A 15,351-nucleotide genomic window follows, 5' to 3' on the forward strand; every position below is an offset into this window, starting at 1 on the left:
ACCACACCTGCTAATTAACTCTCTTACGCTTTCGTCCTCGCTTCGCGCAAAAAATTACAACTGGAGTTAATAGCCTTACCAGGCTCAGCTATTTAAGCTGGTTTGCCTCAGCATCGGTAACCGATATGGGACTAAGCCTCGGGTGAACAGTGTCCCGCGCAGCTACAGTACCCTGTGCTACACTACCCGGCATTAGGCCCGGCCCAATTCGGCGTCCCTGCACTCGCAGCTACAGTACTCCCCGCCTGCTACAGTACTACGGCCCAATACTATTTAATTTGGCCTACTGTCCCACTTAACAAAGCTGAGATGTCACACTCCTCCATTTTCTTTTGCCTTGGAGTTTAGTTGTTCAATTATGATTTGCATAAATACTTCACCATTTCTGCCCACAAGTAGAGCTTCCAATCTCAAGTATAGGGAAAAAAAAATGCTCAATTAGTATTTTCTACTACAACTAACTTCCCACGGACTCTAAACCATGACAAAGAGCATCTTTAGCAATCTGGAAATTTTGAGCTTTATTGAAATGCATTTGAACTTAATGTTCCTCTGGACAAGATCGATTGTGTTTAGCTATACAATCCCCTATCTTATTCAAATTTATTTGAAAAAGCAATGGCAAGCAACTATCAAAGCGTGCTTTTGATTCGAACCCATCTTTACGTGCCCGTAAATGACAAGTTTAAACCGGACCAGCACCAAACAGTGGGTGGTCAAATGTGCCTACTAGCCTAGCCCCGCCCCGTCGCGATTAACCCTGATCTAATGATCTAATCAACCCCTGTGCTTAAGATAAATCCAAAAAACTCCTCCCGTCCCGTCCCTCCCCCGGGTGTTTTTTTTTTTTAAAAAAAACCCGGCTCTTAACAGCCAGCAAGACACCCGCAACCGCAGCAGCTGCCACTGGTAGAGCAACACGCGCAGTGACGACTGACGAGGGCGCGGAGGAGCGGCGCTGGAGCTAGGGTTTCCCCTCCAATCGGCGGGGCCGGGGAGCAGGGGGCGGAATCCCCCGTGCTCGGCCGCGGCGCGGGAGGCGGGCGCCTCGGTGTCCCCGGGAGGGGCCGGCGGGCGCGAGGCGGGTCAGGGGATCTGGGGCGCGGCGCGCGGAGGAGGGGGAGGGACTCAGATCTGGGATGGCCGACGGCGGCGAGGACGGGAATGCGGCGCTGCACAGGGCCCCGTCCCGGCGGCGGGGCCCCGTGCGGGCCAGCCTCGACGCCGACGAGTTCATCGCGCTGATACACGGCTCGGATCCCGTCAGGGTGGAGCTCACCCGCCTCGAGAACGAGCTGAGGGGTCGGTTTGATGATCTATCTCCTCATTGCGTGATTTGCTGTTTCCCTTATTGCAGCGGCTTTTACGGGTTTTGTTTTGGAAGGGAGCCTTGATTTTTTTTTGTACGGTTTTCTGCTGTCAGATAAGGAGAGGGAGCTCGGGGAGGCGCAGGTGGAGATACGCGCCCTGCGGCTGTCGGAGAGGGCGCGGGAGAAGGCCGTCGAGGAGGTAAGCCCCAATTGTTTCCACATTCTACCGTGCTACCATGCCGATTATATAGTCTTCAATCCCTTGAGTGAGAGAAAAAAGCCCACAGAAAAGGAGTTCGGTGTGAGAAATAAGAGGAGGAATCATCTGTTTCTATTTTTGGGATGCCCATTGCCTCCGGATTGGATCGCCAAGTGATGTTGATTGCGGGAAATAGCCAACTTTGGTGGACGTATGAGCTAGGTTTGACCAGTCCTCAGGATAAGAAAACAAAAACAGATATAAGAACAAAGCTAGGTGTGGCCAACTATAGTTTTAGTCCAAAGAACTGGACGTCTCTAGGAATTTAGCACAGTGAATTGTTTGGCTCAGTTCGATAACTTGGGCTCTTGAGCTAGCTTATGTGACTAACTGCGGGAGAGAAGTGTCTGTCCAATCTGAACTTCTGAAGGCATTGATGTGTTTATATCGATCCTCCATCTTTTTTTTTTCTTTTCTTTTGCTATTAGCTTCTGAAAACTTGTTGCGTCAAGATCTAAAGGCTGCCCAAAAGTGAACTTGCTACAAAAATTCATGGATTGAATTTGTTCCCAGACAATGTTGTGTCAAGGTCAAATATTTTTTCTTCTTTTTCCCACAGTCTGGAACTTATTTGTTGTGTGCAGCATTGTCTTCTATTCATGTGGCCTTGGTGACCTTTTTGGAACTCATAGGCTGTTTGGTTTGAAGCAAAATTTGGCCCAACAAGCTGTACCGTAGTTTGTCACCAATAAACCCATGGGTTGTCCAATTGTTACCACGAAAATAATTAAAGTTTCACCTGGCAAGGGAATGTTTCAGAAATTTGATGTTAAACCAAATGCTTGCCAAATCTGGCCAAAACTATCTGATGGACTATGGATAAAAGCCCCCACCCCTCCCACTATAACACCTGGGTTTTATGGTCGGGTTGGTTAGGTGGGGCGCGCTAACATGGTATCAGAGCCAAAGGTCCCGGGTTCGAACCCGCCTGGCCACGCATTTCCGCTGTGCGATTTCCCCTGCGCCTCTCGTGTGCTGAGACCTGCTGCGGGCTACGCCGGGCACTAGACCTGCTGCGGGCTACGCCAGGCTCGCACGCCGTAGAGAGAATGATGGACTATGGATAAAAGCCCCTACCCCTCCCACTATAACACCTGGGTTTTATGGTCGGGTTGGCTAGGTGGGGCGCGCTAACACTATCAAATTCTGTTAAGAAAAAACACTGGCAGAGAATCCAGGAGAACCTGTTCTCGTTGGCCTATGGTACAAAGACCCAATGCTTGTATGATTGTATTGTTACAATAACTTACAACTCATAACCACTTTCTTCTAAGATTTTTTTTTAAGATTCTGCTATGGTTAGCTTCAGATTTCCAGTCCTGTTCTGAGCTCATACATTTTTTTTACCATCCTGCCATCAAGAGTCAAGAGAACACCTGGGCTTGTATATATTCTACTGCATCATCATATTTCTAAGATATTCGTAGATCCCCAAATATATTTCATGGACCTTGGTTTCACTTGGTTTATGATTCCATTCCAGTGTGTCTAATCAACATAATTTAGCATTTGTTCAGGTAACCCTTCACAGTAATACCAATACAAGGTTTAAAACACAGATGCTTGTAGGCTGTATTTGCAATTTATTCTGTTGCCCCCCTCTTACTAATTAATTAACCAAATGGCTCTCATAAATTGGTCCTTGAGCTTCAGCTGGATCACTAAAGTTATCTTTAACACCAGAATTTGGTTGCCTCTTTATATTCAAAATGCTGGTAACTCCAATCAGAAGTAATTTCTCCTTGGCATGCAATTTGCTGCTTTCATGCCAAACAAAGTTAATTGTATGCTTTTCAGGTGTGCTGTACATAATTATTAATAGTTTGGTTTAGTGATCTTAGCGCACAAGGTTGCTTTTGTGGGAGTCACTGAGCTATGGTTGTATTTTGTTTAATGTTATGATATTTTGACTCTCAAGTACACTTTGGTTGCTAAGAGTATACATTGATTGCCAAGAACAATAGTCAAGTCCACTTCCTTATCATCATGAAATGTTCTGATTTCATGCCTCTGCACTTAGTGTTGCATAAAGAATAGCACACTCGACAAAGAATAGTGGATGAAGTGTTCCAGCTAATGTGCGCTCTAAATTCCTTCACTGTTTGATGAATGAAATACATTGCTGAATTACTGGTTATATGTATTCTGTTGTTGGTAACAAACAAAAACCTGGTGGAAATAACTCCCTTTTGTTTCACTGTTTCATGAAAGAAATACATTGCTGAATTACTGGTTATATGTATTCTTTTGTTGGTAACACACAAAAGCTTGGGTGGAAATAATTCCCTTTTGTTTCTAATATGATTCTATTTTGGTGGCAGCTAACAGATGAATTGCAGAAGATGGACGAGAAACTCAAGCTGACAGAATCTCTCCTAGAAAGCAAAGTATCTATTTAACGGCCTGTGCTTTTTGCTTGCTCCCTCTCTTGATTGTGCTTAATGAAGTAAAAAACACTTACAGAATCTTGAAGTTAAAAGGATAAATGATGAGAAAAAGGCAGCATTGGCTGCTCAGTTTGCAGCAGAAGCAACTTTGCGAAGAGTACATGCAGCCCAAAAGGATGACGACATGCCACCAATTGAAGCCATTCTTGCACCTCTTGAAGCTGAACTAAAGCTTTCTCGGCAGGAGGTAGTACCAAGTCTTTTATACCCACTTGTTTTATTTGTGTTGTGCAGATGTCTTTCTAGGTTTCCATTATAATTGGCAACTATTTTACTACTTTGGTCCAGTCACCCTGGGCCATCGAACTTCCCTTGTCAATTTGTCATGTATTTGATGTGGGCAAAGTACATGACAAGTTACCTTGTTTTTCAGATTTCAAAGCTCCAGGATGACAACAGAGCATTGGATCGTCTAACAAAACAAAAGGAGGCAGCACTGCTAGAAGCAGAGAGGACTGTGCAAATTGCTATGGCAAAAGCTGCTATGGTTGATGATTTGCAAAATAAGAACCAAGAGTTGATCAAGCAAATCGAGATATGCCATGTAAGTTGGTGCATGCGGTTTATTCCTGTCATGAAAAGAGAATAACTCGGTCATTCCAGTCGAATTGTTTTTCTTTTTTGCTTAATCGATTAATTTTCCTTGCATGGCAGGAAGAAAATAAAATCTTGGACAAGTTGCATCGTCAAAAGATTGCAGAAGTTGAAAAACTTAGCCAGACTGTGAGAGATTTGGAAGAGGCTGTACTTCAAGGTGGTGTAAAAGCTAATGTCGTTCGAGATTACGAGCGCAGATTTCAAGAAATGAGTGTAATAATCTATCCTTAGTCTGGTTGCATCTTTTGCCATAAAATCCTTATGAATACTTGATTCATGCTTATTTATGTTTATGATTTTGTTAGGAAGAAAAGAGAACACTTGACCGTGAACTGGCACGTGCTAAAGTTACAGCAAATAGGGTTGCCACTGTTGTTGCCAATGAGTGGAAAGATTCTAATGACAAAGTGATGCCAGTCAAACAGTGGCTTGAAGAGCGTAGGTTCTTGCAGGTGTGATAGTTAAACTATGGCTTTTCTTTACAAATGTACTTTGTTGGCATGCAACTATGCAACTCAATGCTTGTTCATTGGTGAAACTAAATGTACCACCTCTTGGACAAGGTTCTTTTCTTGAGTATCATGTGATATGTACCATCCTTCGATAATTTCTTGTTTCTACAGGGGGAAATGCAACAACTTCGTGATAAGCTTGCTGTTGCAGAACGTACAGCACGATCTGAAGCTCAACTAAAGGTGCATAATTTTTTTTTTACAGTTGAGAAGACTGGTTGTGTCCTGCTTGTTGCTTGCTTACTAGCTTTCTAGCTTTCTAGCTTGACTTATAAATCGAATCTGTTACAGCATTTGTATTATAATGTACTCTAATCTTTGTAAGTGAATCAGTTCGGATGACTAAGCTTCTGCATCTTTATTAACTCAGGAAAAATATCAGTTACGTCTGAAAGTATTAGAAGATGGACTAAGGGGGCTTCCAAGTGGCTCTACTCGTCCACCTACCGAAGGGAAGAGCTTTAGCAATGGCCCTTCCCGCCGGTTATCACTTGGTGGAGCTGATAATATGTCTAAATTGTCACCAAATGGCATGTTGTCTAGGAGGTTGCCATCTTTTCATTCAAGGTCATCTCTTTCATCAAGCAGCAGCCTTGTCCTAAAACATGCTAAAGGCACTTCGAAGTCATTTGATGGAGGATCTAGGTCACTAGATAGGGGAAAGGTCCATGGAAATGGAGCTCATTTACTCAACAGATCTACAGATGCTGTTAGAGATAAGGAGAGTGACGACAGTTGGAAGGGGAATGCAGATGAGAGCACAGACAGCAATGCAGATGAGAAAAGTAATGAAACCACAAATAACAACTCAAGTGAGACAGTCTCTGGTTTCCTGTATGATATGCTGCAAAAAGAGGTGATTTCTTTGAGAAAATCATGCCATGAAAAGGATCAGAGTCTAAAAGATAAGGATGATGCTATTGAGGTATGCAGCTATTTCTTCTCTTATTTTTGCACTTAATGAATAGTAAGCTATATACTAATTATGAAGTTTTCTTATCTATTGTTGCCCTGTAGTTTTTATCAAGGAAAGTAGACACCTTAAACAAAGCAATGGAAGTGGAGGCTAAAAAGGTGAGACGAGAGGTTGCAGCCATGGAGAAAGAAGTTGCAGCTATGCGTGCCAATAAAGAACAAGAAATTAGAGCCAAGCGGCTTGGTACAAAAAGCCCTGGAAGTTCACAGCTGCTTCCTGGAAGGTACATTTTTAGGAATGCTAATGGTTTTTATGGAACTATGATCTTCTTATTATTGAAATGCTCAATTCTTTGGATATTTGATTAATCACAAGTAGCTAATAGTTAGCCTAATATCTTGGAAGAAGTTGACCAGCAAGTATGCTATATATTGTTTTCTCCACTACCCATGTATGTTATTTATTTTATTCCTTGCGAACTTTCACTTATATGTTCAGATATTCTCTTAGTTTCTATTTCTCCATGCTTATCATGCCATGTATGCTCTAGGTAATGTCATATTAATTGTGATAAATAGAAGTACAATGTTACAGTTGTATATTAAGTCTGCAGAATTCTTGCGTGTTCTTGTAAAAGCATAGATGCTTGACTTATAAACTGGTGGAAGCTGGCTCAACATCAACACTGTTTTACCCCAAGGAAAGGTCATTGTACAAGATTTTTCTTTTTTCTTACATTCTGTTCTGTTCGATGCCTGCAGAAACGCACCACGAAGTGGGTCGATGCGCAACTTCCAGTGACGGCAGCACTAACACCAGGCAGCATTCTTGGATAGATCCTTTCTGTTCCACCCTGTATTTCTTTCATTCCGATCCTATGAATTTTGTGGCTAAAATCATAGCACAGATGAGATGACCCTACAATACCTAGATCAGGGTAAGAGTAGGCTCGGATCAGGTGCAGCCATTGCAGGAGTGGACCTGAGGTTTCTAACCTTGCGGGTTGTGGCGCGTGCTTGTTTCGTTTAGTCCAGGCAGCGCACCTGATGCTTGTATAGGCTGGGCGATCTTGGCATGTCTTATCTTGCGGATCTGCGGGGACCCTGTTGCCCAGGTTGTGAATATTCAATATTGTATCCTCGCATTTTTGGTGCCGCTGCTCTAATTGCCCTGTGTTCGGGTTGGAATTTTTTTTCCATGGCTTCAGGCATGTCGGAGTTCACTTGATAACGTGGTCACTCGATCTGCATATGTTGCGCATCAAGTGGCAGCTGGTGTATGTAACAATCCTCTTGCATGGTATGCTTCTGGGTCGTGTTGTCATTGAGATGGCTCTTCAAAACTATGCTCTTTCCCCCGTGGTATGATATGTCGAATCAAACATCAGTGCCTGCAAATGGAGGCATGCAGAGGCGTGCATGGATTACAAACAGAAGTATTAACGGGCATGTGGGATTGCCAAGCCCTTTCTTTTCGAAGTTCTGCTGCCAGATGTGGCACCTGAATTTTAGCCCAAGAGGACTAGAAAATTCAGGGAGAAGTAGCAAGACAGCTGTATATATCCATTTGCATCTCCACCAAATAGTTAAATTTGAACATATCATGTGCAAATTAATCTCTATGTGCTAACTTTGTTTTTTTTTGGGGGGGGGGGGGGGGTGCAAGAGTGTGATTACCCAATCCAAGGGCAGGCAGTTATAATTGTAAAATTATTCAATCATTTCGTACCTCTTGGATGTTGATCAGTAGCTCAGATTGAAGTTTGCACGGAGAGGATAGTTTGCACTTGATATGTTCCCATCCATTTTTCCTACCCTAACAAACCGTAGCTAGCTAAATTATCCTCCCAAAAAAAGTGACTCTCACCGGCCCCACAAATATTCAGCAAGAACTCGAACTGGTTTCTTCCCATAGCTACTCAGAGAGGAAGGGCCCTCTGCTATATATACACTATTCCAATTTCTATATCTTCGTGGTTTCTTCCTTCCTCGGTTCCTCTACTGATAGAACTCTTCAGGCCGTGTAATACAATGCAGAAGGCAGGCTTGCTGTAAGTAGCAGGTTATATGCTTGCATATATCTTAGGCCATGATAGTATTCCTACGATTTGTAGGTAATTCTATCACTCATGTTTATTACCATTACTGCACAAAGAATGCCCTACTTTTGGCATTCTGCAGATATGGTTCTGTGACAAAAATGAGAAGGTGAATGGCGACAAGGAATCCCCTACTTTTCTCCTAGCAGCAGAGTACTGTACAGTTCTTCCAGAACCTGATGCTCCAAAAAAAAAAAGTTCTTCTAGAACCACGTCAAGAAACTGGAGCAAGCAGGGAGAACTTGACGTGGAGGGAGATCTTCCCCTTCTCAACATCCAGCTTGGCGCCGGTGACCAGCCAGTATCCAGGACTGTCCTGAGGCCCCATGGTCACCTGAGACGTCTCGACAAACTTGAGCAGCCTCTGGGCCCCGACGGGCACGGGTGGCCCTCCGGCGAACACACCGGAGTCGATGTGAACCCTCGCCGGCTGCCGCTGCTCCTCGCCGGCGGCGCCCGAAGACGCCGCGAACGACATGGACAGGAAGCTCGTCTTGCCCGAAAGCCTCACCGTGTTGTGCGCCCATCTGGAGCGCACCACCGTGTGCCCCGGCAGCTCGGCGTACAGGAGCCGGAGGTGGAGTATGTTGGTCGAGTCGTGAGCCTTGACGTGCAGCTGAGCGCCGGAGACGACGTACGCCGCCGGCGAGCCGCCGGCGGCGGCGCTGTCCCAGCGAGGGTCGTACTTCACCGGCACCGTGCAGACATGGGCGAACATTCTCCACTGGACCGGCTCGTAGTACCGCTCGTCGGAGATCGTCTCTGATCCGCGCCATACCGGCTGCTTGGCTGATCTTGCGTCGATGAACGTTGGGGTGTTCGACAGATGCTGCAGGTGGATGCCTAGTCTGATGTTGGTGTGAAGTTTCTCGGGTTAGTTATGCAGTATGTTCAGCCGGCATTTCAGAGAAAATATAAGAACAGAGACTGGAAGTGGATTTTGCTAACCGATTGTTTTTCTGGCCCTCCAGATGCAATCTCATGCCGGTGACCGGTAATCTTGGAACAATCACCTGTATTTCAGTTTCGCCAAATGGTTAATGTGAGTGATTTTTATTGGACGTGTTCAGAGTTAATGAGGCGATGCTATTTTTACCTCGCTTGAGCTGACGTACAGCTTTGAACCGACAAGGCTGAAGTGCAGGGCCGGGCTAGCACCTTGTCGGTTTGAGCAGGGACCAAGTGGTAGGTCACTGAGTACTGGGGCCCACAATCTGTGGTGCTGGAAGTCCAGGAAGTAGCTCAGTTCTTCTATTCGAGGTTTATCTGTTAAGGAACAGTGGCATGATCGTAAACTTTCAGGATTTGCAACATAGCATGCATGGATGGATGGCAAAACAAAATAAGCACAGCTTATATCAAGGAATATCATTCTTGCTGAATTGCTTTCACTTCTGCTGAGGTATAGCTTATGGTTCATTTCACCGATTGCACCGATTCTTCAAGTTCATTCTAAGTTTCTATGCACTTAGCAGATGGATTAGCTAAATGGGTGAGAAGAAGATCTTACATCTGAGATATAGGTTTATGGCATGAGACAGGAAGCCTACACCAGTTACTCCCTTGAGAAGGGATGTGATGGGCACAAGCTTGAAGTTGATTGCTTCCGGCATTGTCACCACAGTGAGCAGCCACTCTGAGTGGTCACTCGCTGCTGTGTTCCCTCCCCTCTTGGAGTGTATGACTGTCACACCCTGGATCAGTTCAGTTAACAATTAGAAGTTGCACTGTATGAAACCTGAAGATTCTCCAGTCACTGGAATAACCTATGTCCTGGCCTCTACAGCTCCCTAACTGTTATTTGCAACTTGTCAAAGTACCTAACTACAATACCTCTTGAAACTTGAGTAAAAAAAATTTACAATACCTCTTTGCAGGACACTGGAGCAATCATTCCTTCAAGCCTTTGCTGTGTCACATGGGCACCAAATACATTGAAGGCCTCAGGAACCTGTTGCCATCAGAGCAATGAGAGAGAGTTCGAGCACATTTCAGTTCATCTTTTTGATATAATACACTTAACTTTGATTTGGACATCAATGGAAATTATTTGTTAACCTTAATTTTGTGGTCCCTGGATTTGCGGTTTGAATGGGGCAGAGTGCATGCCCCGGTGAACAGCTGGTCGCCTAGCGTGTCCAAGTGCTCTTTGATCTCAGATGGGGACAGTGGAGACGAGTTGTCCTGCTTCACATACACCACATCCTGGCCACCCAAGCTTAGTCCAACAACGATGTGAGTTCCGTACTTCTCGATGAAACTGCACACCATTTTCAGAGCGTGTGAAATTGATGTTGAGACGGATTGTGAGTAAATCATCTGGTTCTGTTTTTTTTTTTGTATAGTCAGTGCCTCAATTGTGACATTTTCAGAGAACTTGCTGCTAAGTTTGTACTTTCTAGCTAGTAATGGTGAAAGTTTATCAAACACTGTATAGAAGAATGACAATAGTCTTTTAACAAAACATTGATAGAAACATACTTTATTTTTTATTTTTCATTTCTTTGAACCACACACATTGATGTGACACATCTGAATTAATGCATGCTTATGTTCAGATATGAGACATGGAAGGATAGAACAAGTCCAAGTCCTGCAAGTTGCTTTCTCGGCATTCTACAACTTGCAGGCTGCTGTTTCTTGCCTGCTCTGGTTCTTTCCACCCATGCATACGATTTTCCACACCGCATGGCTAACGTGCGGTGTGGACGATTTTGCACTCGTGGAAGTGACAAAACCAAGCGCTTGGTCACCGGATTAGGTTAAGAGCTGAGCCAATCCCTCAAGTACTACTCTCGCTATCCAAAACTATAAGCGTGCATGCACCTCAAGATCAAATCGTGTAATATTTGACCAATAATTAGCCTCACTAATATAAATTTATTTTACAAAAATAATATAATTAGACTGAAAATTTTCTCATTCTTATGCTTTTAATTTTAATGCCACAAACATCGTAGTCTGCGAGAAATTAAGAGTCAAAGGCAGTTACAGTTTTAAAACTTTGTCTTGTTGCTAATTGATTCACTTCATACCGCTGCAATACAATTTTATTAACCTTAATGCTCTTTTTAAAAAAATAATTTTAAACCTATTGAATGATGTGATGTCAATGTCTGAATGCAACGTCCATTAGACCCAGCAGTGTCGTAAAATTGAGAGAAGATCAAGTAGTCGCCGATGAGGTGCCTGTGACCGTACCGGTCCGTACCTTGCAATGGCTGACGGGTCCCATGCCGCCGGGACGGCACGGACGATGTGGTCGGCGAGGGCGAGCGGCTGGCAGTCGAGCCGGAGGTCGAGGAGGGAGATGAAGTAGCCGTCGAACGCCAAGCACTTGGTGGCGGAGGCGTCCTCAGCCCATGAGCTATATTCCAGGTCGAAGCACGAGTTGAAGAGCCCCGACGGGATCTTCCCCGTCAGCGAATTCCGGTGGTTGAACACCTCAGACATCTGCACAGGTCAAGGTTGCGCAGATAATATTAGTTTTGTTAGAAATTTCTTCGTTCTTGCTTTGACGAGAGAGGATAATAATTTCTTCAATGCATGATCGGCTTGGTCAAGACAAAAAAGTGTATTGTTCATTATATATGCTCCCCTTTATTATTTTGATCAGAAATTACGTTTTGACTTCTTCATCCTTTTAAGAGAAATTGAGTTTGACTTGCATGGAGGATGGAAGAAATTGTGAGGAATTCAGGATATTGTACAAGGCGTTGGTTAATTTCTAGCTGACAAAAACTTCATTGTGAAACAAACTTGCAGCGAGAACAAGAAATATTGACAAAGTGTTTTCCAAGCATTTAAACGTATCTTTTTTACAAAAGAACTTGGTTCGTACTCAACTTCAATTGAAATTGAAATCATTTGCAACCAAATTTCCCACGTTCTGGAAATGCTGATTTGGTTCAGGTATTCTTAAAAAAAAACCAAATGAAGGTGCTAAGCAGCAACAAACCTTGTTGAACTCGAGCACGTCGGACTTGAACCTGATGCGATCGCCCTTGCCGCACTTGACGTCGGCGGGCACATCGGCGGCGACCCCGAAGCCAGGCACGACGACCTTCGCCGCCGCCGCCTTCTTCTCGCCGCTCCTCAGGACCAGGCAGCCCCCAGCATCCTTGCAGTGCTTCAGCCTCAGGTCGCCCGCCATGTCGACCCCCCTGCCGAGGCACCTCACCGCCTTCTCCACCGCCGCCGCCGCCGCGCCATCGCCTCCCGGCATCTCTCCCCTGGCGGCCACCTCTCTGATCCTGGCCATGCCTTCTCCCGATGCGTCGACAAACCTGTGGTAGCTGCCGAATGCGAATGAAATGGCACTTTTGGGGTTTGGTTTATATAGAGAGAGGGAAGCAGAGGTGAAGGGAGAGGTGGTGACAATGGGAACTGGAAAAGGGTTAGCCTAGGTTGACTTCTAAATATTTTATGTCCTTTGGCTCATTATATTCTTGAATGGAATCCCTTTTGTTCATTGTTTTTTGGGGACCAAATTTTACCCCTTCTTGATGGGCACCGCCAAAGGCATCAGAATGTCTTGTTTATGGAGAGCTTCCACCACTAGTTCATTCGTGAGGACATGGGTGTATATAGAGCTTCAACCAGAGATTACCAGACGACCACTGGTACAGTAGTAATGAAATGTTCCATATTTCAAGTTCTCTTCATGCAATCAGAAAATCAACATTATTAGTAGCAACTATTGTCGGTTTGTTCCGTTGGAGAGGAGTGGCTGGGCTGGTGGCTGGTTTCGCACTGTAGCTACAGTACCTTGTGTGACAACGGTCACAAGCTGGCTCTGTGCAACGGTCATCAGCCCAGCTAAAGCCGTCCATCTGAACAGGGTAGATCAAAAGAAAACAAAAAGGAAATTGATGCACAAAAAGAAAACAATATTATGGGAACCTTTCATGTCATTGTGTTAATTCTGTCACCTATGACGTATGAACTATACTTCCATATCGATATAATGGATAAGCTTGAATAAATTTTGGTCAAATTCACTTTTTTATAAAAAATCATCCAAAAAAAATGTGTTGGCCAATAATTTTCTGATTATCAGTGATAGTTGGACTTAACGGCTATGTCAACTAGAGGTGATAACTTTTGGCATCCTATAGATTGCACTGCCACCGCCCAGCCTTTCTAGTAGGTTATAAGCAGAGCAATTTTTTTCTGTTTTTTTTTTGAAGGAACTCCTCCACAGTGCTTCAGATTTCAATAAAAAAGAGGGTTAGGGGAGGTTCGTACAAAAGTTCAGAATACATACAAAAGGAAGGAGGAAGGGGAGGGAGAAGCGCCTATACAAAGTCTACTTAAAAGGAAGGAAGATAACCAAACTCTAACTAAATTTGCTCTATCATGATTAAAATGAAGAAGTTGAAGCTGCACTTGGTCTCTGAACCTCACGGTCCAAAGGTGAAAGGTTGGTCAAACACCCTAAAAAATAACTGTGTTTCGGAGCTTCCAAATTTCCCAAGCAGCAATCAGGAGAATTTCAATCAAGAAAAGAAGTGGAGATGAATCCTTGGCTTGCATAATTCTGGAATGAATGTCAAGAGATAAATCCCACTGAATGTGCAGCTTCTGCCAACATCTTGTGGCGAAGGAGCAGGCAAACAATAAATGGTCAACATCTTCTTCCACTCCTAAATAATTTTTTTTCTGTTGCTCAAGCTTACTACCACGCTGAGACACAACTCACAGTTTTTCCACGAATCATTATTCTGGCGAGCCGCCAGGCGCCAGCGATGATTCATAGTCACCGTCCTTGAAGCTTCCTGAGTAACATCTTACGTATTACCTAACCAAAATTCAAACAGCTTCGGTGTCAAGGCACGCAACCGTGCATGTATGCACGTACGACGCTGTTCACGAAAGCTTGGCTGAAGATCCATACATCCCTAAAATGGTCTGTGCAGAGTAATGCTACTACTCTTACTTAATTTTAATTTTAATTTTGGGCAGACTTATACTATCAAATTTCTCAAATATCTCTTGTATTTCAATTTTGCAACAAACAAAAGATGATCAGACAGAAATTCATGTGAAATTTTCTTTGAGCTACTAGTATACATCAACGCTGAGAAAACTCGGTAAACTCAATGAAAAATTCTAGCATATGCGTTTCAGTTTCCACATACATCGTATGTCCCCTGTTTCTGTTACCAGCACGTGGAGACAAGTTCTCTCAAAATTTGCTTGAGATTAGTCAAGCCCGACGAATAACCTCAATTTGTTCGCATCATTGATATATAAGTTCAATTTGTTTACATCGATCTAGAATGTTTCCAATACTATTCTAGTAATCAAGTCAGCTTCATGGTACATGTGTTTCTGGCAGAGCATGGATCTTTAAACATGGCTCCTGACACAAATGAGATGCTTTATATATATATATAATGTACATGTTGGCAATTAAATAAAGCTTAGACAAGGACATTTTGGCCTTTTAATCCCATTGCTTTCTAAATTCTCACTATACGAACCCTAATGCAGTACATCATCTTTAGATGTTAACTTATTTCCTCATATATCCTTCACATCTCTATTTATCCACCCCACCCCCCCACACCCACCCCCAAACACACCCACCACTCATACCCACCTATTCCAATGGTTCGGTCTCCCCACTCTTCTTACCAACCCCCCCCCCCCCCACCCACCACTCATACCCACCTATTCCAATGGTTCGGTCTCCCCACTCTTCTTACCAAAAGTATATGTTAGAAAGAGAACCTACACTTCGTGTAATTTTTTAGTTGTCTTTATCATCTTATGCATATGATTTTTCTTTTGAGATTTGAGAAACAATCCAGGATTTCTTGTAGTTAACCGACCAATTGTTGGCGGTAACTTATTTTCAGGTCACACCGGCTCACCTGCAAGGGACTTTTAAAAAAGAGCCCCAAAAAGCTTCAAATTCACAATTAAATATAGAATCTTAGGCACATTATTCTATTTCTTTTTATGAAACACGACATGCACTCATCATAGGACGCATGCAAGAGCACCATACTCTATGAATGTCTATGGGAGGGAGACTGGACCAATAAATACTATGATTGAGAAAGTCATCATGCATGTTGACTAGCACATCGTGAAAGAACGTTAATGAGACATACCAAGTTTCAAACACAAGGTTTGGCCCCCTAATTGATAAGGGCAGTCCCAACCCAGACTCTACCATGGAGTCTAAGTATATTTATGGTCCTC

General features: G+C 43.7%; 2 protein-coding genes across 3 annotated transcripts; one reads left to right on the forward strand and one right to left on the reverse strand.

Annotated features, from left to right (window-relative positions):
• The first annotated feature begins 898 nt into the window (after positions 1 to 898).
• LOC120702974 (microtubule-associated protein 70-3) lies at positions 899 to 7,438 on the forward strand. 2 transcript variants are annotated; one of them, XR_005686638.1, is made up of 12 exons: positions 899 to 1,302; positions 1,424 to 1,509; positions 3,891 to 3,956; positions 4,033 to 4,203; positions 4,390 to 4,560; positions 4,671 to 4,826; positions 4,919 to 5,065; positions 5,237 to 5,308; positions 5,496 to 6,050; positions 6,143 to 6,324; positions 6,803 to 7,155; positions 7,249 to 7,438. XR_005686638.1 is itself a non-coding variant. In XM_039986969.1 (11 exons), exons 1-11 carry the CDS (start codon positions 1,140 to 1,142, stop codon positions 6,840 to 6,842), a joined length of 1,809 nt encoding a protein of 602 aa, XP_039842903.1. In that variant the 5' UTR covers positions 899 to 1,139; the 3' UTR covers positions 6,843 to 7,247. The 2 variants fall into 2 exon arrangements, 1 of the variants encoding a protein (XP_039842903.1); XM_039986969.1 differs by lacking the exon at positions 7,249 to 7,438 and having other exon boundaries at positions 6,803 to 7,247.
• A 648-nt stretch (positions 7,439 to 8,086) lies between these two features.
• LOC120702973 (MACPF domain-containing protein At1g14780-like) lies at positions 8,087 to 12,528 on the reverse strand. The gene is made up of 8 exons (XM_039986968.1): positions 12,098 to 12,528; positions 11,351 to 11,592; positions 10,198 to 10,399; positions 10,007 to 10,090; positions 9,650 to 9,833; positions 9,236 to 9,405; positions 9,088 to 9,152; positions 8,087 to 8,987 (listed from the first exon to the last, which is right to left on the reverse strand). The coding sequence occupies exons 1-8, from the start codon at positions 12,398 to 12,400 to the stop codon at positions 8,354 to 8,356; spliced, it is 1,884 nt and encodes a 627-aa protein (XP_039842902.1). The 5' UTR covers positions 12,401 to 12,528; the 3' UTR covers positions 8,087 to 8,353.
• Positions 12,529 to 15,351: the final 2,823 nt, after the last annotated feature.

The sequence above is a fragment of the Panicum virgatum genome, chromosome 4K, assembly GCF_016808335.1.
Source record: "Panicum virgatum strain AP13 chromosome 4K, P.virgatum_v5, whole genome shotgun sequence".
Classification (NCBI taxonomy): Eukaryota; Viridiplantae; Streptophyta; class Magnoliopsida; order Poales; family Poaceae; genus Panicum; species Panicum virgatum.